We start from the raw sequence: 27,840 nt of genomic DNA on the forward strand, positions 1-27,840 counted from the left end.
CAACAAGACATGTACTATGGTTCACCACGTGTTCGGCAAGGCATCGTATTCAGGCGCTTCACACTGGCTTCCTGCGAGGGCAGACGACACAAGGGCAGCCACCGCACTTCGCTGATGGAGGGCGCCACGTTTTCCTGTCCGCAGCAGAGCATTTTCCTGCTCCCTTCATCTGCTCCTAACAACTCTATGACCCACACTGAATGAGTGCCTGTGGAAGTTCACTCAGGCTCCCATGGGTGGCCAAGGATAATCTGCCCACAAGGGCTGGGACCCCAACTTGCCCCGCTGCCAGGACAGCAGGCTGGGGGGAGGAAAGGAGCATGAGAACAGGCTTACATGACTGTTTTTATTTGAACCACCAGAACTGCCCCTGGAAAGAGCTCCCAGACCGGGCCTCACCTCCCAGGAAAGGGCTGTGAGTCAGGGAAGAGGGGCCTGTTGCTCCTGTCCCTGCAGAAGGAGGTCCAGACGGATGGAGCCTGTGCTTCTTAGTGACCAGTCCTACCCCGCCCACCACCTATCCCTGTGGGGACGGAGGATGGGCTGCCCCGTCCCAGGTGGGGGTGGGGTCTCAAAGTCGCCCCCAAACAATGCTCCACTGAGGGTGGGGACCTGACCCTGAACACCTCATGTCTCTGGGCAAGGAAGTCACGGTCCCTCACCCACCAGGGCTGCTGCCACTCTCCAGCCCGCTGGTGGGGAGGATATACATGCTCCATTGACATCCACTGGGGACCCAGAGAGATTCCCTGCGTGACTTTCCTCCCCTGCGTCTCAGGCCAGCAGACGGCTGTACTCGGCCAGGGCAGAGGACTTCTTCACCCCGTCCCAGATCCGGGCAGCGTAGTGGAACCTGTAAGAGGAGGTAGATAGTCAAGAGCTGCCTGGCTGGGGCCCATCCCAGCCTGGGCCCACTATGACCTGTATGTGAGCCTTCTCAACTAGGCTACAGGAAGGGGCCAGTGCTGATGGGCGGTGGCCCTGATTCGCTAACTGCCCCCAGTGGTAAGCAAAACTGAAGGTCTGGGACCTGGACTAAGACCTCAGCTCCCACCTCTGAGTCTATTCAGTACTGGCCTTTGTGGGAAGCAGTTCTGTCTCTACTTCCCTCCAAAGTCTTGTGAGGATCAGCTACATAACCCTTCTCCCCATTTCCCGCTCCCATCTGGCCCTGGTTTAGACCAATGGGAGGAGCAGAGCTCCGGCCGCCTCGCCCTGCCCTCAATGCGCTGCTGCAGTGTTAGTCCCTGCGCCCTCCCACAGCCCACAGCTGGCAGACCCAGGGGACCAGGGCAGAGGCTGCACCAAGCCAGCCTATTTCCTTTTCAAATTTGTTTCTCTTAGAAAGTAGAGGAGACAGACCTGCTGTGGGCTCTGGATACATAAAGCCACGCAAAGCTGGGGTGGAGAGGGGGTGCAGGGCTCTGGGAGAGCAGGGTGGCAGCTTGTGGGCAGAGGCGGAGGAAAACCAGGGGAGGGGACGACGAGACTGTGCATCCAGGAAAGCTGGAAAGCGCAGCCCTGTGGTCCCCGATGGCTTTCTGGCTTCCTCTCCCGCGAGGCTATGCTTGCGCACTCAGGGCCTCAGAATAGATCTTCAAGCTTGACTGGGCTTACTGGTCCTACTCTTTGCAGCCAAGCGGCACCTAACCACAGGGTGTGACCCCACTATGTCACACCCCTCTGAGCCTAAATTTCCCCATGAGTAAAATTGGTGACGAAACCTGCAGCCCCCTGGCGAATTAGGAGAATTCAAAGTCACGGGAAACAACGTGGTATATAAAACAGAGAGCAACAGATGCACAAACTCATAAAGACAGCAGCACGGTGGTGATGGGCGGGGAGGGGGGGCTGGTAAAGGGGTGAAATATCTGGTGACGGAGGGAGACTAGACTTTGGGCAGCGAGCACACAAAGCAAGGTACAGATGACCTATCATAGAACTGCACACTTACAACTAGATAATGCTATTAACCAATGTTACCCCATGAAATTTAATTAAATAAAAAAATAAAACAAACCTAACCCTAACACAACCTTATAACGCTAACTCTTACCTTAACCCTCTAATAGTAACAACCATTTAATACTAAACCTAACATTAACCCTCTAACCCTATCCTAAATTTTAAACCCTAACCGTAGCCCCGAACCTAACACCATAACCCTAACCCTACACATAACCCTGAACCTAAAGCCTAAATCCTCCATGACCCTAATGCCACCTCTAGACCTAACTCTAACCTAACTGCTAAACCGAACCCTGAACTCTGTCCTAAACCCTAACCCTAATTTTAACTTTAACCAACAGCCCCCCCCCGCCCCCCGCAAAACAAACAAAAACCACACACACGAAAGCAGCAGGCTGCCTGACGCAGAAGAGGCGCCTGCAAGGCGGTAGCGGCCACCAAGGTGCCAGGAGAGGGCACGGAGCGTGGCGAGGCTCTGAGCACACCCTCCTGGGCACCGCCAGGGCTGGGGGTGGTGGGTGCGCACCTCGTGCTGACCCCTTCTCTGCCAAGAGCTCTTACCAGTTCTTCTCGGTGAGGATTGTGTGTGACAGCTGTGGCCGGGCCATGGACATCACTTGGCTCCGGAGCTTGTTCACCAAGGACTGGAAACTGGGGTGGCCACGGTACCCGGGAAGCAGGGAGAAGAGTGGGCTGGAACCGGGTCCTGGGAAGTTACAGTAGGAGAATAAGGGGCCTTCCTCCCAGTCAACCAGCATCCTGGCCATCCTGGAGCACCTGAGCTCAGCCCCGTCCAGCTTTTCTTGTGCTTCCACGAATCTGAAACCTGCCCCTGAGAAAGGGTCCAAGCACCTCAGAGACAGGCCAGCCTCCCCTCACACCAGGGTGGGGCCCTATCATCCCCAGACCAGGGCAGCCCGTGTCTCTCCTAACCAAGGGGGACCCTTGTCTATCTCTGGACCAAGGAAGCCCCTGGCTGCCCGTGGCCAATGCTCTTGAGGGGGAACCGCACCTGCCCTTGGTGGGTTTTCACTCTCCGCTTCACTGTCCATGAAGGGCACCAGGAACAAGTTGACCTCCGAGTCCAGGAAGTCGGGGGGCAGCCCAGGGAAGACGTTGCACTGCAGCATGGACAGAGTACCTGGAGGGGAGAAACGGGGAGCCTGCAGGGACCACGCTGCCGGGGTGGGGGTGGGGGGGTGTAAGATGGTCACGCTGGGATCGGGAGACTAGTCTGGGGATCTAGGCCGAGAGGCTGGCCAGCTGGGGGGTGGCGCGGGGACCCTCACCCTTGTAACGCAGGTGCGAGTGGGCCATGAGCTGGTCGATTATCAGGTGCATCTGCCGCAGCTTGCGAGGACAGAAGTCCTCCCGGCGAGCTTTGTTCTGTAGGAAGACTGGGAACGGAGGGGACGTGGGGCCCTGTGAGGCTCGGCCATGGGCACTCCCTCTCCTCACCTCGAAGATCTGCCCTTACCCCCGAGTTCGGATCACTTGTAAATATTTATGTGATGTGTAACTTCACTTTAGCACCAGGCCCTGGGCGATGCTGGAAACCCAGAGATGAGTCAGGTGTGGTGTCTGCCCGCAAAGATGGAAAAGACAGAAGAAGATGGCCACATGATTAGTTGTTTTTCAGAAAGTGGCACCAGGGGCTTGGCAAGGCCAGAGAAGTACGCAAGACCCTGCCTGGGGTGCCTAAATGACTAGATCGCTGCACAATAGCAGGGCATCAACAGAGCACAGCAAGGGCAGAGCAGGCACAGGGGAGGGCCACACGGGGCCACAGCCGGAGCACCGGCACGTGGGACCACTCGGGTCAAGCCAAGACTCACTCCGAGCCCCGGGCTTGGAGGTGCCCGGGACTCGGAAACGGGCAGGCTGGGGCCCTGTCCCCAGGAGGCTCCCATTCTGTTCAAGGAGCTGGACCCAGACTTAGGTTTTACCCTCGGGGGTCAGGGTGGGACTGAGGCAGTGGGACCTTTACAGGACAGTGCTATTAATTTTTTTTGACTTCCCTCCTCCCAGCTCCCCACTCACCCAATGTCCCCGGTTTCGCCCTTCTTTCCTGTACCCACCCCTCTGGCCCCCAGTGAAGCACTCACCCAGGTGAGGGTAGTACTCAGTGCCCTCATCGGAGCCTGACGAGCTGCTGGACTCGTGGCTGGGGGACGGGGTGGAGGGCTTCACCATCTCCGCTGTCTGCAGGAACCTGGGGATTGGGGGGACAGGCTGGCCAACGCTCTGGCACTGGTACCCCACATCCCACAGCCTGGGGGAAGGAGCTCCCTTTGCAAATCTGATGAAAGCTACGGCCACCCCCAGAAAAATGTCACATACACACCAGATTTCTCACAAATTTTAGGGAATCCAGACACAAATCCATGGATTTATATCAACGGGATATTTTTTTTTTGAGTTGTGTTATTTTAAACACTATTTTTTAGAGCAGTTTAAGTTTAGAGCAAAACTGAGTGGCAAGTACAGGCATTTCCCGTGAACCCCTGCCCCACTCCCAGCCTCCTTGGCTATCAACATTCCACAAACCTACACTGACACGTCACAGAACCCAAAGTCCACGGGACAAGTCCAGGGTTCGCTCGGTGCGGTTTACTCTTTGGGCTTTGACAACCGTGACCAGTGCACACTGTCGTGTTACCACAGAGCAATGTCACTGCCCTAAAAATCCTGGGGACCCCACCTAGTCGTCCCCACCCCCGCTGAGGCCTGAACCACAGACCGTCACACGGCCTCCACAGTGTTGCCTCCTCCACAACGTCACGTAGTTGGGATCACAGTGTAGCCCTTCCAGACGGGCTTCTTTCACGCAGTGATACGCATTTAAATTCCTTCACGTCTTTCACGGCCTGAGAGCTCACTTCTTTTTAGCCCTAATAATACACCGTGTCCGGAGGTACCAGTTTCTTTAGGCTCTCACCCACTGAAGGCCCTCTTGGTCACCTCTGAGCTGTGACAATTACGAATACAGCTGCTAGAAACCTGTGTGCAGGGCTTCGTGTGGACGTAAGTTTTCAGTTTACGCTATTTTTAGATGATGTTTCCAAACACATAAAAGTGAATAGTGTCAGGCTGTTTTCAGAGGTAAGGGATGATGGGATGTGACGAAATGATGGCCATTTTCCTTCTACAGACACACACACGAACATGTTCTCCATAGTTTTGAGGTGCTCACCTATGCCAAGAAGCCCACGGCCCCACGAGAAGGCCATCTGTTTCACCTGTTTCGTTCAGACCCGCCTCCCCAGTGCCCAGAACAGCGAAGGACATACGTAAATGCTCAATGTTATTCATCACGTGAATGGACTCCGGTGAGCAATGGTGACAGGAAGGGAGCTTTCAGAACCAGGTTGCTTAGATCTGGCCACAGTGACCGGCTCCCCAGCAAGTCTTAGCTCACATCTGGCCAGGCCCACAGCTCCACGCCACACCCAGGGTTACTCACACAGATGGAAAGCCCCCATTTCTGAGCATACACAGTTGCTCACTGTGTATCAGACACTACACCGAACGCTTTAAATTCTTTTAACTCACTTAATCTACATGAAACAGTTTTGCCTACGCAGAACTGTGGGAAATGAAGCCAATTCCAACGGGAGCTGGGAGTCAAACTCAGGGCCGCCTAATTCCGGAGACATCTGCTTCCTTCAGCTCAGCTCTCTTCTCCCAAGAGCTCCCCTTCCGTGCTGGCGCCTGGGCCCTGTGCCCATGGCTGCTGGCCTCCCCTCCACTACCTGCTGGGGCCCGAGGCCACAGAGGACCCTTGTGGCCATAGGTCCTGAGCCAGTTCTGTCTGGGGCATTTCCAGCTGCTTCGGGCAGGACTCCTGCCAGACCCAGACTCCCTCCCTTCTCCTGCCGGCAGGGCGCCAACAGGACGGCACACATGTCTGCAAGGGGACAGGACCCTAAGGACCAGACAAGCCAGCACCTTCTGGTATCCATTCAGCAAACTTGTATCAGCGTCTCCCTGGGCCAGGCACTGAGTGAGGTGCTGGGGACTCTGTCCGCCTAGCCATCCCTCCTCCGCCTAACCCTTGGCAACCCCGGAGCTTCCACTCTAATGGGGGGGACAGACCACAGAGAGATCTACACTACCCTGCAGGGTGACAAGTGCAATGAAGGGTGGGGGTGGGGGGCGGAGGGAACAGAGGGGCCTGAGTGAGAAGGTCAGGAAAGGCCCGAGGGAGGGGTTCCGAGAAGATCTGTGTGGAGGGTGTTTCTGGCTGAGGGGTGAGGGGTGAGGAGGGCCTAAGCTGCATGAGGAACAAGCAAGAGTTCACCACGGCTTTCATGGAGGCAAGGAGGGCATGCAGCAGGAGAGAGTTCCCATGAGGTGGCGGGGAACACAGAGGGGCCTGTAAGCCGGGCACAGGGAGGACCAGGTTGTGCTCTGAGTGATGCAGTCAGTGGGGTGTTGTAAACGTGCGTGTGTGCGCCGAGGGAGAGTTAGGCGACGGTGACCCACTCCACTGGGATTTTATTTAATTTTTGCTTTTTAAAGATTTTATTTATTTACTTTTAGGGAGAGGGGAAGGGAGGGCAAAAAGGAGGGAGAGAAACACCAAAGTGTGGCTGCCTCTTGTGTGCCCCTACTGGGGACCTGGCCCGCAGCCCAGGCATGTGCCCTAGCTAGGAATTAAACTGGCAACCCTTTGGTTTGCAGGCCGGCGCTCAATCCAGAGCCACACCAGCCAGGGCTCCACTTGCATTGTAAACGGATCCCTGGGCCCGCAGTGTGGAACCTGTGAGCCCTGGTGAGTGGCTGGGTCTCTGGGCCCCAGGTCTTATGGCTGCCTCCCCCTCCCCTGCAGCCCCTCACCTGTACAGACTGAGGTCTGTGAACCAGTCCTGGACGACAATCACCACGTGGCAGACCGTGAAGAGGAAGGCAGCGATCTGGAGTGACTGCGGGGGTGGGGTGGGAAGGAAGGGCCACAGAGTTGAAGGTCCCTTCTGTCCAGAGAAGGGTCTCTGATCCCGGACTCAGCTGAGGGGGTGTCAGGGTAAGGGTCTCAGAGCCTTTAAGCACCTACTGTGTGCCCAGACTGTGCTGGCACTTCCCTCAGGGGCCATCCCTCCATCAGGCACAGTAGGAACCATCACCCCCGTTTTCAGAGGCAGAGACTGAGGCCTGAGGGGGAGGGCATGTTAACAACTGTTCTGAGGGGCAGAGCCAGGCCGGCTCTCAGTGCTGGCCTCTTTGGACAGAGAGCCGGGGCTCTGATGAAGCAGAAGCAAGGTTAACCCACACCCAGCCCCCCATTACAGATCTAACAAGGCAGGGTTATGGCTTCACCCCTGGGCCTGGCTTGGCCCCCTCACCTGCATCTCAACGTAGGTGTGGGGGAGGTTGTACTCTGGAGGCAGCTTGCGGTCGTTGTTGATGAGGTGGTCCAAGATGGAGGGGCTCAGGATGGGCTGGAGGCGAGGAAGAGAAAAGGGGTCAGGGAAGGGGCTGGGGGTCAGAATCCTAGGGGTCATGGCCAGCCATGTCCCACATGTTGAAGGCAAATACGTCGCCTCTCTTAGGACAAAATATGGTCAGAAACCCAAGCAGGGTGCTTCTAATTAGAAGCACAGTGCTAGTTAGCAAGAGGCGAGGGCAAAGTTTAAAGCGGGCACACTTCCCCCAGCTCTCGGGTGCCTATGCCCAAAGAGGCCGGCGCCAGTGCTAACAGACCTAACATCTGCCCGGATGAGTCGTGTCCCTGCAAGACCCTTTTGTTGTTAGCTGTCTCTGATGCTTTCGTAGCTTTGCTAACATCACTACTTAGGCCAAAAAACGGTTAGTGTGAGATTGGTGAGGATTTAAGAAGTGTACCAGTGGGTGTAAAAGAATCAGTGGTGAGCTCATCAGACTTTTCTTAGAGGAACATTCCACTGAAAACCTGTAAGAGCTAAATCAGCCTGCTAGTCTATGGCCTTCTTGCTGCAGTGAGTGGAATTAAGAAAGGCTTTTCCAACTGCTCACTTTCTAAACTCCAAACACTGAGTGTTTACTTTGTGCTGTTTGTCGAACTTCCGTTCTGCCCCCCACGGCCTCTGACACAGCTGGCACACAGTTCAGTTCCCTCCTAGGTCCCCATGGTCCATGCGCAGAGCCTGGCACACAGGTCTCAGGCCACATTTGTCACCAATTCCCGAAGTGAGCAGCACCTGTGATACAGGGCCCCCTACAGAAGAGCTCCAGGGGGTGGGGCGGGGAAGAGCACATAAGAATCAGGCTGATAGACCCCACGCTGCGGTGGGAGGTGCACGTGGGCACGAGCAGACACTCAGAGGAAGATTCCGGGAGGAGGCCACACCCCAGCGGAATCTTCAGGGAGAAGGCATTAGCCAAGCGAAATGGCCTGGGCAGAGCAAGTGGTCTGACGGTGGTGACAGTGACAGCGGAGAGTACAGAGGCCCTACTGTATGTCGGGTGCACCTGACTTGTCAACTCACTGAAACCTCACGAAGAACCCCCGTTTCAGGGAAGGGGAACAGGATGTGGAAGGCCCACAGGGGACAGAGACCCTGGTGAGGCCTGTGCTGTGTGTGGCAGGGCTGGGGGCTATACCAGAGGGGAGGTTAGAGAGTGTGGAGGAGGAAGTCACATAAGCCCTGAATTCCAGGCTAAGGAACAGGGACCCTGCGTAAGAGCAAGGGGGGAGCTAAGAGACGCTGCCAGCCAAATGCACGACGAGTCACTACCAAAGGTGGTGACGTGCCCGAACGCTCAGCCCGTGGCAGGTCCTGTGCCCAGCACTGAGCTTCACAGCTCCGCCGAATGCTTGCCACAACCCTATGAGGCTGAATACATTTACCGTCCCCATCTACAGAACAGGAAACTGAGGTTTGGGGGAGGGGCGGATTTACTCCAAGTCACCTGGACGATAAGAATTCAAGGCAGGACCTGGAGACAGACCGATTCCATGGCCCACACTCTTAACTACTATGCTGGAGATTCTTTAGGCCACTGTGTGCACACGATGGGGAAAGAGAGACGGGGTGAAAATCTGACAGGAAGAGACTAAGTGCCAAAAAGCACAGAATTTGCCCAAGGGCACCTAGCATGCCCCTGGCCCAGCCGGAACCACTTGCAGACCAAGCAGGGTGCTGGCTTAAAAAACTTCTGAGATGGAACTGAACGCCACATGCGGCAGGGGTGGGGGGGTCAAGCGGAGGTTGGCACCTGCGTGTCCAGGAAAACAATCCGCTCCTGGGTAATAAAGAAGTCGATGCCACTGGTCTGATTGCCCCCTCGTTCCTTCATTTCGGCGCTCTGGGCCCGGAACACATACGCCCTGTGGAGGAGCAGGCAGGGAGAGTCACAGCCTAGTTCTCAGACGCTGACATTTCCAGGGCGACACATGAAATCTGCATGTATGACACGGCCCCTGCTGGCCCACGAAGCCTCCCTCCACAGCCCCTGCCATCTGGGGAGGAGGGGGGCGGGCCAGTGGGGCTGTATTTTACACCACAGGACCCCACCCCTACCCATAGTGGATTTGTTAATTCACTTAATGAAGTTAGTCAACTCAGGTGCTGAAGAGCAGGGACTGGGCCTGACTGCTGGGATTCCAATCCCAGCTCTGCCTCTTCCCGCCTGTGTGGCTGTAGCAGATTCCTTGGTCTTTTTCCTGGTTTCCTCGTCTGTGAAGTGGGGACCACAATGGTGTCGAACCTCTTCAGGTTACTGTGAGGCTAACATAGCACAGCCCTTAGAAGAGTGTCTGACAACAGTGACTTGTAATTGTCAGCCATTAACTACCACGTGTGCCTGCTCTCTGCCCGGCCCTGGAAACAGACTGGCAAGTCTGCACAGGGGGAGGCTGTTCGGTGTCCCGGTTCCCAGTCCTCCCCCATCAGGCGAGTCTCCCTCATGTCTATCTGGGCTGGATGCTTGGATATCGCAGCAAAACTGACAGAGCTGGGCTTGGCCCTAAACCACTGAGGCTCAACTTGGTCACTCTGTGATTGACACAAAGCAATTTTGTCTCTTTCAACGTGTAAAATCAGGATAACAGTACCTACCGAGCACAATGCGCTCCTGTGTATAGTGCATGCCCATCTTTGTGCACGCTACACTCAGTACCACTACACCCACGGTATGTAATCATTATAACCATGTATAATGCACATCCTTATTCTTCAGAAATTTGAGCAAAAAACTGTGCATTATACATTGCAAAATACGGTACCTCTCAAAGGGTAACTGCCACCTCCCTGAGATGCTTAATATGTTGTCTGACCTAGAGCAGGTATCCTCCCACAGAACACTGTACTGAAGACCGACTGTGTGCCAGGATGTAGTAGTGAACAAGAAAGACAAAATCTCTGCTTCCACGCAGCTTCCGGTCTAGCTTACAAGTCAACAGAAATCAGTAACCACCGGCATTGGGAAGAGGTGCGTAGAGCCCCAAATGGGAATGAGTTTGTCCATGGAGCGGAGAATGATCGCCCTAACAGGCAAATGATGCTACTGAGGGTGAGAGAGAAAAGGGGAGCCAATGAAACAAGTTAATTCACTTAAAGGGGGATGTGGGAGGGATGGAGGATGGAAGCAAAGGCTAGTCCAGGCAGGAGGCGGGCGGCTTGTGTGAGGGTCAGAGCTGTGTGGGGAGAGCAGAGAACAAGGGAGGCTGGGAGCGAGAAGAGGGTACACAGGCCCCGGAGGGGCGCGGTGAGCAGCTGGGACTTTGGCCTGTGAGCCTGGAGAAGCCCCTGAAGAGATTTAGGCAGGGGAGTGACAGGTCAGGATTTGGGTTTTGGAGAGCTCTCCCTCGCTGCTGTGTGGCCAGGGCTGTCAGGTGAGAATGGATAACGACAGAAAAGCCCAGCACTCTGGGGCCTCCCTTGTCTCCCTGACCTGACGTCCGAATCCTGCCCTTGTTCACTCTGCTCCGCTCTGGGGCCTCCACGTGTCTGCACACACGCCCGGCATTCTCCCAACTCAGCGGTTCACATCTGCCATCCCTCCGACTGGAATGCTTTCCCTTCTCCAAGCCTGCTTTTCCTCACATGCCCCTTAGTGAAGCCCTCCCTAACCACCCAATATAAAACTAACCCAGCCCAGCAATGCCTCCCTATAATCCTTTCCATTTTGCCACCATCTTCTACCATGCCCAACAACGTATTTATTTGTTTTGTTTACTGCCTCCTCCACTGCTGAAGCCTCGAGTAGAGAGGGGGCGAGGCCAACTGGGGGGCAGAGGAGCCTCCCAGCTGGGGTTCTAGTGGATCGCGCTCGCACCACAGCGGTCCGTAACCTGTTCTGGGCCTGCGTCAGCCCCACCGAGACCTGGTGGGAACTATGTGCCCTTTCCCTAGAAGAAACCCCCGACCGTAGATGTGCATGAAATTCTGCATTTACTCTTAGGGTGTTATCGTGGACCCCTGATGCCCATCTGTGGAGTGCAAGCTAATATCACCTGCTTTATTAAAAACAAAACTATTTTTTGAGATAACCCCAAGTGGCTCCTCCTCCTCCTCCCCTGTTCTGAGTCTTCCTTAAGTAGACTGTGTATGCCCCTACTCCCTAATCCCTGCCTTTCTCCCTTTCCTTCTCTCTCCTTAGTTCTGGACCCTAGTTCTTAAGCTCCCTCGTCTACCACATCCCTTCCAGCGACTTCATTCTTATCTTCGTGATCACACCCATCCTCACCGGAGACTCAGGACTGAGGCCGGTCTAGAAGCCACACCTGCCATCCAGGCCTCTCCCGTTGTGTCCCAGCGGTGTCAGCCACAACTGTGAGCATTTGCTCCGCACCAGGTTACTTTTTGCCTTCCTGATCTTACTTCTTCCTCCCAAAACCCACTTCACAGATGAGGAAATTATATGCTGGAAGGTGAAGTGACCTGCCCAAGGTCAAGCAGCTGGTGAGTGGCAGGGCTGAGACTGAAGTAGGCCTCAATCCAAAGACAAATGAGAACTTCACCCCAGGTCCTGGCTGGGCTCTGTACCATTTCCCAGGGCAAGGCAGGAAGGGAGGCATAGGACGGGTTACCTTGGAGCCACACAAAAATTTAGTCCAGCCCGTATTCGTCCTCATCTGATGAAGACACGGAGGCCAGGGGAGGGGAAGCAACTCCTCAAAGGCCTTTAGTAATACCACTCGCAACACCCAGGCCCACCCTCCCGTCTCAGATGGGGGCCCACCTTCCTCCTGCCCCCCCAAGCCCCTACCTGATGCCCCCTCACCTCTGATCCTCCTCAGGAGTGTTGGCTGACAACAATGACATGATCATGGACTTGCCTGTCCCCTGAAGGCCCAGGACACCAACCACCAACACATCGGTCTGATCCAGCAAGTACTGTGGGAGAATGCAGGAATGCGGCCCTCAGGAGCCCGTGCGTTGCTTGAGTGGAAATGAGACAAGGGGGCCCCAGACCTCTGTGGCTTGCCCGCCTGCCTTGTTGCACACGAAGAAAAAATTCTTGCCTCTGTGTGTGTGTGGGGGGATGGGTACTGGACTATTCAGGGCACACCGAACAGCAGCAGTGAGGATTCCAAAGTAGAAAAGAGTGTGACACAGTCAAGAGGCTAGTAAGAGTCAGTGTGGCTGGAACACAGTGGGGAAAAAGGGAAGCCTGGCCTTCGGGAAGAGAAGAGGGAGGCACTGGAATGCAAGGACAGGTTGCAGAAAACAGGACTCGGTAACTGGGGGCTAACAGAGCTGACTCATGGGAGGATCTCTCCTCAGTCAGGTTGGAAAACATGGGGGAGGAGGCGTGAGAAAGCGAGCAGCGTGCGGGAGCAGGAGATCAGTTCATCCTGGCTCTCTGTGTGGGGTTACATCCTGGAAATTCCTAAGACTGTCACTTCTGGGCCGCCAACTCTGCTGACTTTCACCACCAGGGGGCACAAGAGACAGTACTCAAGGAAAAGGAATACAGCAAGTCCTTGAAAAGCCTCATTTTGTTATGAGGTTAATAAGGAAAGAAAAAAATCAATTCCTAGCCGGGGTCATTGTCTGTGTGGAGTCTGCGTGTTTTCTGCATGTCTGCATGGGATTTCTCCCGGGACTCCGGTTTCCTCCCACATCCCAAGGATGCGCACATTAGGTGCACTGGCATGTCTACGGTGTCCCAGTCTGAGAGTGTGGCATGGGTGTGAATGGCCCTTCGATGGCAGGGCTCCTGTCTGGGTGGGTTCGCACCTTGCACTCTGAGCTGCAGGAATAGGCTCACCTGTGACCCTGAACTGGAATAAGTGGGTTGGAAAAATAATGATCTGACTTGTTTTTATTAATCTTTGACTTTAAGATTAAAGAAAACATTTATTTCAGCATTTAATATTAGAAGTGTTTTGGGTCTTTATTGGTGATGTTTCTGTGACCATAAATATGCTATAGGAACTTAACTCTTGTTTATATCAATGAGCCGAGTAAAATTAGTTTCCTTATACATCATTTCCTTAAAGTCGCAGTTTCCAAGAACCTATCAAGGATGTTACACAAGAACTCACTGTATGTTCTCAACTGTGGCTGGCGCTCCTTAAAATCACCTGGAGAGCTTTAAAAAAAGGAGGAAAAAAAAAGCAGCAAATCCTAGGCTTAACTCTAGACACAGGAAAGCAGCAAATCTGGGGCTAGCCCTGTTCAATAGGGCAGACAGACCACACATGGCTATTTAAGTTAAAATTAAACAAAATTAAAAATCCAATCCACATACTGGGCTATGTGGGTAAGTGCTCAGACCAGAAAACACAAACACGGAGCATCTGCATCACGGCACGGACTCCTGCTTGACCGTGCTGAAGGGCCGGGCTTGGGCACCGGCTCCCTTCAGGAAACACAAAAAACAAAATCTCCCCAGGTGATACCAGTGTGAGAGAGGACACACGGAGGCAGCAGGGCCAGGTGACAGTGGGGCCTGGCATACTGGCCTGAAGTCTAAGCTGTTGGGGAAGGAGGGGACACACCAGGGTGAGCTGAGTAGGAGCCTGACCGGACAGGTCTAGGGGGTGGGGCGGCAGAAGCGGGGAAATGAAGACCAGCAGACTGGAGGCAGGGATGTCGGTCCAGGAATGGCAGTCTGAACGAGAGCAGAGGCCGCTGGGAGGAAGGGGGACCTCTGGGGAGTGATACTCAAACCAGTTAACGTTGGTACCACACGGCTTCCACCAGTTCGGAGGGGGGCTAAAGCAGGGTCCAGGAGACCGCCCTGCTGGGGGATGGTGCATGACACCCCCGGGCACCTCGGTGGCAGGGGGAGCACCTCTCAGCCAACCACTGTCGGGGGGGGGGGGGTGGTCAGTACTTTACCAACGAGTACAGCTGAGCTAGTGACCCTTGAGAGCTTTCAGATCGGATCCCTCCCACTGCAGCAACTGCCTGAAAGCTGTCCGGGCTGGTGCTGCCCACCACATGGCTGGAGGGGGCGAGGGTGTGGGACCCGGGGAAGCTCAAGCAGGGAGAGACCCTCCCCCCCAGTACCTCAATGGCACTGTCGCACCAGTTCATCTGGTCATCCACCAGCTTGATGCTGTGCTTCATGCGCTCTGGGGGCAGCAGTTTGGCCTGGCCCACGACAGCTGGAAACACAAAGCAGGAGACAGAGGATTTGGTGAGGGTCTGTCTGTCTGTGTGAGGGGGTTCCGGCTGCCAACCAGGTCCCATTCAGCCCCAACTCACGGTCCATGACAGCTGGCGCGGCAGTGCCCATGCCCCGGTTCTGGATCTGGTACACAGGCTGTGTGGGTCTCTGGCCCTCCTTCTCCCCCTTGGGTGGCACGGGGGCTGCAGGGGGGGGTGGGGGGGTGCCCTCGGGCGTTGAGGCGTTTGTTGGGGCCGCAGGCCCTTTCCCCTCCTCCCGTGGTTTCATGAGGACGATGGGCTTCTCAAGAGGGGCTGGGGCAGGTGGGGCAGCAGGGGCCGTTGGAGGTGGTGGCTGCTTTGACTGTGGGAATGAGAAGATTCCAGTCAATGGGAGAGATCCTTGCCCTACAATTGCTCCCAGCCCCCCCTTCCCAGCATTTCCTCCTGCTCACCCGCTCTGCTGGAGGTTTTGAGAGGATGATGGGGGTTTTCTGCATGACCGATGCGCCTGTCTCTTCGCTGCCATCCTGTGGTGAGGGAGGGCAGTTACTCCACGGGGTCTCCCGGAAACTCCTCTGAAAGCCTGTACGTGCCAGGAACTAAGAGCCCTCATATATGAACTCCCTCAACCCTACCAACAACCCTGTGAGACAGATACTATTACCGTCTCCACTTTACAAATGAGGCAATTGGGGCACAGAGAGGTTAACTGGCTAACCCCAGGTCACACAGACAATAAGCAATGGAGCCAGAATTTGAACACAGACAGCCTGGATCCTTCTGGAAGAACCATGCTGTCCACAGCTCCCCCCAGCTGCTTCCGCTAGACAAGCCCAGGTGGAAGGAGCAAGGACTCTGGAGGTAGATGGATCTTGGTTCAGACCTGGCCCTGCCGCTTGTTGGCTGTGTGAATTTGGATGAGCAACTAACCCAACGCCCGTTTCCTCATCTGGCGAGTGGGGATGGGAGTTCCTTCATCACAGGACCATGATGAGTCTGAAAGAAAACAGAACTCATAACCGTCCATGTGGCACCTGACATACGGCAGGTGCTCACTATCCCAGAACTGCTGGTAGTGCCTGCTATTTTTTTTTTTTTTAAGATTTCATTTATTTATTTTATTTTTAGAGAGGGGAAAGGAGAAAGGGGAGAGAAACATCAATGTGTGGTTGTCTCTCGAGTGCCCCCTACTGGGGACCTGGCCTGCAACCCAGGTACATGCCCTGACTGGGAATCGAACCAGTGATCCTTTGGTGTGCAGGCTGACACTCAATCCACTGAGCCACACCAGCCAGGGCAGCGCCTGCTATTCTGACCCTCTCTGCCTCAGCCCTGCTCTCGTGCTGGCCAAGCCCATGGCCTGAATCCCACATCTGCCCTCTTCATGCCTCTTCTGACTCATCCCCAATCTGCTTGAGAAAGGGGAGATGTGAGTTTGAGTCCTGTCCTTTCTTTGGTTTCTTGATCAACCTCGGGAGGATCCTGGCCCTTCACTGGGTCTGTTTCTTCTCCCACATACTGAAGCTTCTTATTTTAATCCTGCTCACTTCACTGCCCTCTGGTGAAGAAAAAACAGAAGGGTAATATGAAAGTGTTTTGGAAAGAACAGTTGTGAGCAAACTGTTGGAGGAAAGGCTGTGGGCTTCCAGGAGGCCAGGGAGGGAGAGAGGCAAGAAGGTCCAGGGAGGAGTGGGAGACACCTGGGACTGAGGCCGTGAGGGCAGGGAGAAGATGACGGATGGGAGACACGTTCAGGAGGAATAACGTGCAGCACTGGTGTCTGACTGGTGAGGGGTGGGGGGGAGGTGTCCAGGAAGAGGCCTAATGGGTTGTTATTGATACTGGTAGGAGAAATGGCAGAAGATGCAGAGGCCAGCAGGGGACCTGAAGGATGTGAGGAGTCCACTGGCCAGTTAGGAGGCTGCCAAGGCTCAGTAGAAAAAGTCGAGAATTGGCAGTTGTTTGTTCAGGCGCTGAAGCTGAAGGTGTAGGAAAATGGTAACATTTCCCAGGAAGGTGTGTGTGGGAGGAAAAGAAACTGTGTTAGACCCACGGGGAGAACAAGCAACCCCCCCAGTTCTCTGTGAATAAATTACTCTTCATCTTTGTAGTCTTATGACTCAGAAACTGGTCCGAATTGTTACTTTCTTCCACCCCACCAAACAGCTCTCAGAGGTGGGCAGGACCCTGGAGAAAGAACCCAGGGCGCAGATTCTGGCCGTAAGTCACCTGTGCACAGGAGGAGAGCAAGGCAGGGGCTGGGCCCACCCCAAGGCTCTGATTCTCAGCCCAGGACACAGGCTGCAGCAGGCAGATGGTGCCGGGCTGAAGGCTCAGCTGAGCCTGGGTTCGAGTCTTGGCCCCAAAGCTTACTGATTATGACTTTGGGTAAGTCCCTTCCCCTGAGCCTCATCTACCTCCTCAGTGAAAATTACATCTATCATAGGCTGTACTTCAAGGTGTGGCTGTAAGGGTTCAGGAAGGCCCAAAGTACACTGCTCAATACATGGAAACATTTGTTTTAATTGTTATACAACTCTTTACGACCGTTGAGTTTATGGCACCTCTCAGCTCAAACTCTCCAATGCCAATTTCACTTGGTGAAATCCAAAGTTCTTTCCACAGCTTCCCAGGTCCTATGAGATGTGGCCCCAGTCACCTCTCTGATCTCATCCTTCTATTACTTTCTCTGTCTTCATCCCTTGTAGCCACACTGGCCTCAGGCTTGCACATGCCAGATAGAGGCCTCAGGGCCTTTGCATTTGCTGTTCTTCCTGTCTAGAATTCTCTTCATTCAGATTTTGGTCATTGCTTGTTCCCTCACCTCATTCAGGTCTCTGCTCAAAAGGTACCTCTTCAGAGAGGTCCTCTCCGACCACCTCATCTCACACTGCTCCCCTTATCACTCTCTCAGTCTTACTCCAAGGGGGCAGTTGCTTTCGTGCACAGACATGTCTCCGACATTGGGATTAGTGCCTGGCACATGGCAGGTGCTCAACAAACACCCGTGGAATGAGTGGATACAGACGTGCTGTCCTTGGGACTAGAAACTCACCCGTCTCTCTCTTTCCCATGGTGCAATGTAATCCCTCTCCCGACCACCAGGCCCAGAGAGATTCTGGGGGCCTCCAGGGCCAGGCTCCTTCCACCGTCGCCGCCTCTCTATACCGTAGAGCCCAGGCTGACTGTGACCAGACTCAGACATGGTCGCCTACAGAGACAAAGAGGTGGACTTTAGGGTGAAGAAAGTCTCTCCCCGCTCCACTTGGTTCACCCCAGACTATAGAACACTTCAAGAGAATTCTGTGGCTGTGGCAGTGACAGCCAAGTGGCTCCCAGTATTCGTTCTGCACTTCTTCCAAAATAAATAAATAAATAAACCCCCTCAGTTCTGAGCTGAGTACATGACTATCCAAAATACACTGTTCAGCCTAGTTTGCAGTTAGGTGTGTCCAGTGACTAAGTTCTTTCTAGTCCATAATGATTCCAGAAGTGTGTTCTGGCAGTTTTACCAAACTTTCCTTCACAGACGCTCACCTATGCCCTTTGCGCCTTCCTCCTCCTGGCTGGAAGGAATGTGGGTGTGGAGGCTGGAGCTCAAGTAGCCAACTTGGGCTGTGAGGCAACTTAGTAGAAGGAAGGGATGTCAGAACAAGATACAAGGTTTGGGGTTCCCATTAACCTTGAATTGCCTACCTCAAGATTCAGTGAGGAACAGAGACACTTCTACTTGTAACCAAAACTATTTCTAAGTATTAATCATTTTGTCTCAACATAATTCATAGGGGCAGGGTCACATAAAAATGGGACATTCTTTTCCCCAAAATGCTGCAAGGCATTTCCTCACAAATCAGTAACATGGGCCCCGGTGAGACAACTAGCTTTTAGTTAACCATGACCAGCATGTGTGGGGGCGGGCTGCAGCACTCAAGGGCCTACTTTCCCCTGGTGTCGCCTCTACATGTCAGGGTCTGTTCACCCTCCATTGCTGGTGGTTCATCATCCATCACACTCCAAGGCCTCACCAGTGTTCACATTATAAATACACTGTACCTACATGCCCCACTCCCTACCCTTTAAGCATCTGTTCACAGGTAGGTACCTAGGGACTTCCCCCAGGTGTTCACACATCCTTCTAGGGAAGTCTCTGAGTACTTCTCTGTCTGTTTACAGGACTATGAGGCCAAGGCCATTGTTTAAGGGTCAAGGTGGCACACCTATGGACCAAATCTGGTCTGCCTTCTGTTTTTGTAAATAAAGTTTTATTGGAACACAGCCACCAATTTACAAGTTGTCTATGACTGCCTTTGTGATTCAATGGCAGAGATGAGTAGCTGACACAGAGACAGTATAGCTCCTTACAGAAAGTTTGCTGACTCTTGCTTAGCTAGCTAGGAAGTGCCTGTTGAGTCCCCTCCAATGCCACCCTGGTACAATGGGACATTAACGGGTGCCTGTGAGAAACTTTCTAGAACTGAAGTATCCGCTTACAGGATGCAGGAGTATGTCCAGCTCCTCTCTCACTGCTGCGTGACCCCTTCCCCGGCCACAAACAGGAGGACAAGGCCTGTTTCCAAACGTTTTTGGAAATGACTCATTCAACACTTAAATGACTGTTTACAATCTCAGAAGGAGACTGTCCTCAGAACTTGGGACTCCCTACTTCCTCCCTCGCAATTAAGTGTCTGCTTACACCTGATGCTGGAGACCTCTGCAGTGCTCAAGTGTCCGTGTCAGTGACAACTGTCTCAGCACTATCAACTGTCTGTTTACCTATCTAGGAGGGCCCCCTTCCCAGGCAAACAAGTGTCCATTTGCTTGTTATTCTGGAAACCTCCGCAGTATTTGAGTCTACTTAACAGCCCCTATGCGGACTTCCCCAGAATAAGAGTCCACCTACATGCGATTTGTTTTCTCTCAGTGTTGTTTCCAAGCTCCTCTGGGGATTCTCCCCAAACGTATAAAGCCAGTCTAAGTGTATATTGACAGGATTCTTACGGTGACCCCCCAGAAACCGGGTCTAATTACACATTTCTTTGGAGGGGCCTCCTTAGTACTTATGCATCTCTTCACACACCCCTTCTGGGGACCTTCCAGACGCTGTCAATTTGCACATCATTGGGAGAGGCTCCCAGTTCCTGACTCATTTATGCCCACCCTGATGAAGCACTCAAGAGATGACACACTTTTCTAAGGGCTCTCGGACACTTAAACATGTTCACGGGCTCCTAGGTGACGCCTCCCCTAGAACTGATGAGTCTATTTACTATCCAGGGGCCTTCCCGTCTGCACGCATCTCTTCACAGGCCTCCTACGAGGGGCCCCCTACAACCAGTGTCTGAAGGTATCCGGGTCTGTGTGCAGGCCCTCTGAGAGGGCGCTCCCGCAATTTCAGTCTCTCTTGACACGTTCTTGGAAGGACCTTCGCATACTTTGTAACCCGTTTACAGGCCCTCCATTAGGATCTCCCAGAACCGAAGTTCCTACGTGCAAGTTAATACCTCCTCCCCACCCCACTCCCGCCAAGCCGGCATTCAACACGCTGCCCCTGGCTCTGCACTTAATTCCGCACCCCCGCGGGCGTCCGAGCCACAGTCTTAACGGTCGGGAAGGGGGCGGGCCCTGAAGCGCACCCCGCGGGTGCGGGTGCCTCGCGCGGGCACGCGGCCCCCTTACCTAAGGCGGCTGCTGATTGGCTCTACCGGCGCGCGCTCTTCGGAGCGGGGGTGGGGTGGGGGCAGGGAGGTTCCACCAGCAGCCACCCGCTAGGAAATAGCGTCTGGGGGGCCAGGAGCGTGGGGGAGATGGAGAGAAAGCGGGCACCAGTCACTTCAGAACCGGTCCCGGCATCCCGGAAGCGACACCCACGGAAGCACAGAAAACCAGCCTGAAAGTGGAAGAGGAGGAGGCCAAGCCGAGCTCAGATCCCGCGAGCGTAAGCGCCCAACTGAGCATGCGTCGCTGGGTGATTGTCCTCAACACGCATGCGGACCCCGGAGAGCCGGCGGCGGATGCGCTAAGGCCCCGCCCCAATGCGCGTGCGCGTCGGCGGGGGCGGGAGTGGATGAGCGGCAAAGGAGAGTGGGGCTCCGGAGAATTCAGCTTGGAGTTCCGCCTCCTCAGTGGTTTTGGCGAGATTCGGTAGGGTGGGGCAGCAGGGAGGAATTTCAGCGCCCTGGACAGAGTGTGTGCTGAGAACATAGGAATGAATCTGACCTGGCGTGTGCGCTAGAAAGTGTGCTGCCGTTGTGTGGAGGGAGACGCCTGGAGGTCGAGTCAGTTAGGAAAGGGGAAGGTCCGGACTGGCTTTCCCGAAAGAGTTCTGCCGAGGTCGGAGGTGAGGCAGCAGGAATGGGCAGGTCGGGCCCTAAGTGAATCCAGTATCAGGCTTTGTTCTGAAGGCCCGAGAAACGCAGAGTGGGGAACAGGACCACTTATTAAACCCCTCGGAGGCTTCGGTGGAAGAGGATCCAGTCCAGGGTCAATATTCAAATGACCGTGGGCGGAGTCCTGTGCGCGCCAAAGAGGAATACACCGTGGAAAGTGTATGCCTTAGCGCAGGCGCAGTCCGAAGGGCTTGGCGACTGAACTAGGGCGGTTCTCCATGGGAATGAAAGATGTTAGAAGAGAGAAATATGTGTGGTTTATTAATATGTACCATATATGATAGGTGAATGGGGGAACACCAGTTTTCATTTGAAGTCTTATTTTAAAAAATTTAAAAACAGCCCTGGCTGGTGTGGCTCAGTGGTTTGAGCGTGGGCTGTGAACCAAAGGGTCGCTGGTTCGATTTCCAGTACGGGCACATGCCTGGCTTTCCGGCCAGGTCCCCAGTGGGGGCCATGTTAGAAGCAACCACACATTGATGTTTCACTCCCTCTTTTCCTCCCTTCTCCTCTCTCTAAAAAAAATAAATAAAATCTTTAAAAAATTTTTTAAAAACAGGTTTGAACAGGGAGCCCTGACATTCTGACAATTCAAGCAGCCAGTGAGGTACACAATAAAAGTAAGTCTTCTGGTATTCCATTTCTAAAGCACAGGTTCCCAGTTTCCTTCTGGAGCTATTATTGCAAAGCATTGTAAAGGCTTGAGCCTGGGTTCACACATGAGGCAGCTGACCTTGGCCAAGTTCCTTAAACTGCTCTGCCTTCTATGTCTCCATTTGCAAAGTGGAGGGCACGGCAGGGTTAAATGGGCGAAAGTGCCCAGAACAGTGCCTGTTGCATAGCAACACTGCGTTTTCCTTATTTTGTGATTTATGATGATAATGATAGTGATAGTGGTTGGTTCTGAGCTATCCGCTCTCCAAGCCTCATTGCTGCTGCCATTTTCTCAGCACTGGTGCCTGCTGGAACCATTTCTCCAGGCTGCTGTGGGCTGGGTGAAGACACCCATCACACAGCTGAGTCGAGAGCCCTGTGGTTTATGGATTCTCGAGGAAGATTGTGGGTGTCCAGGGGAGAGACACGTGACAGGCCATCTTTGTATTATGTCTGTCAGCATCCCTGTTTAGCATCTTCATTGTCAGGTCACATCTGTTTTTCTTACCTGAATTTCTCAACCCCAGCTCACCCTCCATGCTCCTTTCACATCTGTGCAACCCTGAGAGGTGGAGATGACTTAAGGGAAAGTAAGGAGCCTGGCATTGACCATGGTCCCACTGTGTACCAGCCTCTGCTGTATATACACCATTCAACCCTCCTCCTTCCCTTGTGTAACGGATGCAGAAAATGAGTCTGAAAGAGAAGAAGGGCCTTACTGAGAGGCCCATACCTGGGAGGCAGCAAGCCTGTGTCACTCCAAGGCAAGCCCATATTTTTCTCTGTCCCTCGTATCTAGCAGCGTGCCTAGTGGCAAATCAGTCAAGCACCCAAAGAGTACTTGTATTCTGAACTTTCGCTCTTAGAGACATTAGCTGCGATGCACGTCCTCGCACATCTGATTGCGTGTGCATGATAGCATCAGTAGACAGTGGTGTTCGGGGTAGAACTGCTGGGTCAAAGTGTTGACGGGAGAGACCTGCTGCTGCTTGCTGGCCCACGTAAAGAATTACAGATCAGCAAATCTATTAGCGTGCAATCAGGGTTTATTAGTGATTTGTTCCCACGGAAGAGAATGGGCCTAGCTAAGGTGGGGGCGGGTGTAAAGGCAGGTTCAGGGCAAAGCAAGGTGTCGAAAATAGGGGTGGCTGAAGGCCGGGTGGCCTGAGGCTGGGAGGCCAGAGGGCCAAGAGTGCGAGTCCTTTGTTTGAGGACTTACACAGTTGGTGGGATGGGAGTAAAAGTTACATGTTGATTGGCTGGTAAATGTGGTGCCAGCTTTCCCAGGGGGACGTGACTACCCAAACTTAGGGGTGTGTGTGTGTGTGTGTTGGGAGGGTCTGTTAGCCTGAATCCTTATCTTGCTCCAAATTCCATTTATTCATTTTGTTGTAAAACAGATATGAGACAGGAGGCAGTTAAAGTTGGGGTGTTTACCCAACGTTATTTATGAGTTCACTCTTTGAGCATTAGGGACTCTCTCGTTAAACTGATAGTGTCCAGAGGCAGGCAGTTAACCAAAGTTGTTTCATGGGCTTCTTCTTTGGGTACTGTGGACCCTCTCCTGCCTTTCAGGCCTTGGGGTGAAAACAGAGTTTCAAAGGCTTTCTTTCCTTCCCAGACAGTGGAAAGGATACATAGAATTTCAAGGACTTCCCTGCTCCTGTGACAGCGTGGTGTTTCCTGTGATGTTGGGACGCCTGGCGATATTATCAGACCAGGCTCAGGGCTGCTGAGTTAGTGGGTGAGACATGTCTCCCTCCTCCCTGCCTTGGTTAGCTATTTGTTCTACCACAAAAAGGTGTTTCTTGGCAACCAGGATGCCAAACGCTGGCCGGTAACAGCAGGGCATCTCAGAGTTCTTCTTTGCTGTCTCCTGCCTCAAAGGATACCTCATTTGGGAATCTTGAGAGACATTGCCAAATGATCTGTTCATCTCTTAATTCATTTCTCTGTTCATTTCATGCATGAGTATAGTGAATGAGTTATGGAACTCTAGTCATCTGCCAGGCATGGCTGTAGGTTGGAGATCCTATAGTGAATAGGACAAAGCACCCGCCCTCTGGGAGCAGACATTCCAGTGCGGTAGATGATGCTGATAGGGAAAAGTGGCTTGGAAGAAAAGAAAATCAGAATAAGGGAATGGAGAGCGACAGCGGTCACAGAATGACAGTTGGTCAGGGAAGGCTGCTCTGAGGAGGTGACGCTGGAGCAGAAGGTAAGGAAATGAGCCATATGAAGATGCTGAGAACAGGAATTGGAAAGACCGTAGGAGGTGGAGTGGGCATGGCTATTCCAGGATCATCGGGGTGGCCAGAGTGGCTGGGGCAGGCGAGGGGAAGAGAGACAGGGTTGTTTAGGGGTAGAGAAACAGGGAAACCAGGTTGTATAGAACCTTGCAGGCCGTGGTAGGGGCTTTGGCATTAACTTCCAAGTGTAACAGGAAGCCGTTGGAGGCCTGTGAGCGAGGACCAGCACGTTGTGATGTAAGTGTTGTAAAGATTTCTCCAGCGAACACCAAAAATTAATTAACAGTGGTTGCCTGTGGAGGTGAGGGTTCTGACAGGCGGGGATCAGAGCTGTGAGGGAGACTTGTGAAGACTTTCGTAGTTTTGAACCATGTGACAGTTATCTATGTGGAAAAGAAGTTATGGTAGATGGAAACAATGTTGGTTGCTTTGAGGAGAATGGCCTGCAGCTGGGCAGGGGTGGGAACAGGAGATGAGGAAGCTGATGTCCCTGCCTGGGCAGAGATGATGGTGACTCAGGAAGAGGGTTGTGTGAGAGGAAGCATGAGTCAGGGCTGACTTACAAGTTATCCTAGAGGTCTTGGAACTGACTGACTAGATGAAAAGTGATACTTTTTACAAAGATGGGGAGGAGTAGTCTTGATGGGAAATCGACAAGCTTTGAACTTCTTTTATTTTTTTTTAAGCTTTGAACTTCTTAACTTTGAGATACACATTGGACATCAGACAAGTAGTCACAGTTTCAGGCCGAAGCCAGGGTTTATAGACAGAGAATTTTTGCTGACTTTTTAAAAAACATATACAAAGGTATTATGATGAACACCCACATCCCCATGGACTGGTACTGAGTCATCTGCATTTTACTCGTCTTGTTTCTTCTATTTCCCCCTCCCATGTAGAAAGAAGCAAACTTTTTCCTGCATTTTCTTTTTTGAAAGCCAATCTCAGATGTCCCATCATTTTATCAACAACTACAAGTATGCCGCGTTTTGGAGCTGATACTATAGAGATGGTATTTTAAAGCCCTGAGTTTTTCTGAAACCACCCAGGCTGAGGGGATAGAGAGAGAGAGAGAGGCTGTGAGGCCTCCCACATTGGGGGAACAGGGAAATGACCAGCAGCACCCCAGAGAGGAGCTGGGAAGAAGCAGGAACCTCAGGAGTGGTGATAGTCTGGTGGCCAGGGAACAGAGGGTTCCAGAGAGAAGGGCTCGACCGGAGAGGAGAGACACAGGGCAGCAGCTGGAAGTGGATGTGGGGGCCACAGTGAGAACAGCGTGGCTTTTTTACCCCCAGTGTAACTGTGTTATGGAAACTCCTCAATAGCGTAACACACGTTCTGTAAGGAGAAGTTTATGAGCACTTACTTCTTTTCTCTTACTTTGTGAGGTGTAAACTTAAATGTAAAGTTCATAAAGGGCACAGACCATAAGGGTATGGGCCAATGAGTTTTTTATAAATATATATACTCACGTAACCACTGACCTTTCCAAGTACCCAGAAATTGCCCTGTGTGCCGTTTCCCCTGTTCCAGAAGCAACCTCTGAGCTCATGCCCGTAATTATGGATTAGTTGTGCCTGCTCTTGAACTTCGTGGAAATGAAAGCTTACCGCGGGTCTTTGGTGTCTGACTTCTTGAGCTCTTTATGTCTGTGAAAGCCGATCATATTGCATGTAACAGGATTTTGCTTTACAAGAACTTCTAAAGGATTTCCTAGTGATGGTTTTCCATGCTGGTTATTTTACAATATCTAAAACAAGACTGAATTTCCTAGTGAACACACAGTGAACTTTGAGGATAATGGAGGCTCTGAAGGGCTTGAAGTTACAGTGGCATGTTTTTAAGATGGGAGTAATGGAGGGAAAATGGAGGAGACTTCGGTGCTCGAGGGGATGGGAGGGGGTGCAGACCAGGTGGAGAGAGGGGTTGGAGCTGAAGAAGGGCCAGCTCATTGTGGGAAAAGAAAGGAGAGTCTCACTATTTGACATTCCCTCCAAACCGTAAAAACCACTCCCCTGGTTTGTGTATGTTGGCAGCCGCTCCACACAGCATAAAAGCTGAAAACAGGTCTTTGGACTTCCTGTCTGAAGTTGATGTAGATAATAAGGCTTCCTTCACCACCTGAATAAAGAACTGTCCAGATACTGGGCAGTTCTAAGTGGGTGGGGCAAGCGGGAGAGGAGGGTGGTGGGCAGTTAGGGCAAAGAATGTTTGGGAAGCAAGAGGAGCCCCATGGCAGGAATGGGTGCAGTATTGTGACTTATAGTAAATAGATATTTATTTGCTCTTCCCTGTTTCTGGCACAGAACTCTTAAAACCCCTGGAAGTTTCTGCGATGAGAGTGAGAAAAAGTCTCTTGTTAATGTGGTGACTTTCTGAAAGCACCTGGGTAACCTAAGGGTGGGGTTGTGGCCAGAGACTCAACCATATATGATATTGATACAGGGTTGGAATTTTAATCCCACTGTCCTTCCACCCCACCTCCTGGGAGGGGAGAGGGGCTGGAGGTTGAATCAATTGCTAAATGGTCACCGATTTAATCAACTAGGACGATGTAATGGAGCCTCCATAAAAAACCGAAAGGAAGGGGTGCCAAGGGTTCAGAGAGCTGCGGGGGGGGGGGGGGTGGGTGACTCCATGGAGAGGCTTGGGGCAGCGGCAAGCGCAGAGAGCGTGGACGCTCTGGTCCCTTTCCCCTTAGGTCGCCCTTCGCATCTCTTCCACCTGGCTGCCCCGAGTTACATCCTTTTGTAATAAGCTGGTGATCTGGTCAGTAAAATCTTTCTCTGCATTTCTGTGGGCCACTGTACGAAATTAATGGGACCCATGGAGGAGCGTGTTAGAACCTCCGACCTACAGCCAGTCAGAAGCACAAGTGACAGTCTGGACTTGTAATTGTTGGCCGAAGTGGGGGGACAGTCTCGTGGGACTGAGCCCTTGTCCTGCGGAATATGAGTATCTCTAAGTAGATAGTATCAGAATAGTTTCGTACTGTCGGCGTGAGAAACGTCCAGACCTGTAGAGAATTTTTATTAGTTTATTTGAGGCAAACTGACAACAGTTGCCAGGAAGCAACATCTCAATGGATTGAGCAAATGCTCCGGAGATTGGCAGGTTTGCAGGATATCTTACACACTAGAGTCAAAGAAAGAGATGCAAGGAGGGTTACATGAAATTCGGCAGGTTAGGGAGGTCTGAGAAAGCAAAGCGGGAGGTCTCTGGGATTAGATGAAGGGTAAGCTGGAGAGACAAATACTCCTTTTACATTGGTGGGTGCAAGCTAGTTAACAACGTGTACAGCACGTAGAGACGGCATCGGGAAACAAGCCTGCAGAAAGGGGTTCTGGGCTGTAGTGGGTGGTTGTGTCCTGAGGGGTCTGGAAAAGGGGATTACTGTGACATTCCGACAGTATGTTACCGTGGATGCAAGAAGACAATAGACAGGCTCAGTTAAGGTAAAAATTGACCTTTGTCAAGGAAAATACCAACATGAGTACTCACCATGACTCACTTTTAGTTAGGAAGTTTTAATTTCAGGCTGTCCTGTGTGGTTACTTTTGGTCCCTCAGTCTGTAAGGCTGCCACGCAGGCTTCCCCTGCGCCTGTCAGGGTCGGTGTGCAGCCCCGTTTTCATCCACAATATTCAACAAAAGCTCACTCACGTGATTCTTGTGGGACCCCCAGCTGGTGTCCGAGAATGGCTCGATGTAAGGAAAAACCTGTAACAGGACCCGTTTGCCTAACAGCAGTCAGAGTGCTGGTGTGGGGGCAGCATCTGTAGAGCCCCCAGGTGAGGCCTGTGGGGGCACCGACACAGGGCACACCACTCTGCAGTGCACAGGCAGGAGGGTCTAGACGGGCCCCAGGCCGCTGCGCAGACCAGGGAGTACGTGCTGAGGAAGCAGGAGGGCTGCCTGGGGCTGGAAACTCCTGGCGGGATCTGAGTGGTGGCTGCTCGGGTGAGTGCCTTTGTACAAATTCCTGGAGGCTGCATTTAGAAATGTGTGTAGTTTATGTAAAGTGGATCTGAATGAAAGGAAA

At 52.9% G+C, this 27,840-nt stretch overlaps 1 protein-coding gene across 1 annotated transcript; it reads right to left on the bottom strand.

Moving 5' to 3' along the window:
• Positions 1-308: 308 nt before the first annotated feature.
• SMG9 (SMG9 nonsense mediated mRNA decay factor) lies at positions 309-20,449 on the bottom strand. The gene is made up of 14 exons (XM_024569480.4): positions 20,187-20,449; positions 17,566-17,721; positions 14,963-15,037; positions 14,607-14,871; positions 14,409-14,506; positions 12,172-12,284; positions 9,163-9,274; positions 7,311-7,406; positions 6,808-6,893; positions 4,074-4,180; positions 3,258-3,365; positions 2,981-3,109; positions 2,530-2,674; positions 309-853 (listed from the first exon to the last, which is right to left on the bottom strand). Exons 2-14 carry the CDS (start codon positions 17,713-17,715, stop codon positions 775-777), a joined length of 1,563 nt encoding a protein of 520 aa, XP_024425248.1. The 5' UTR covers positions 17,716-17,721; positions 20,187-20,449; the 3' UTR covers positions 309-774.
• Positions 20,450-27,840: the final 7,391 nt, after the last annotated feature.

Source organism: Desmodus rotundus, chromosome 12, assembly GCF_022682495.2.
Source record: "Desmodus rotundus isolate HL8 chromosome 12, HLdesRot8A.1, whole genome shotgun sequence".
NCBI classification, from domain to species: Eukaryota; Metazoa; Chordata; class Mammalia; order Chiroptera; family Phyllostomidae; genus Desmodus; species Desmodus rotundus.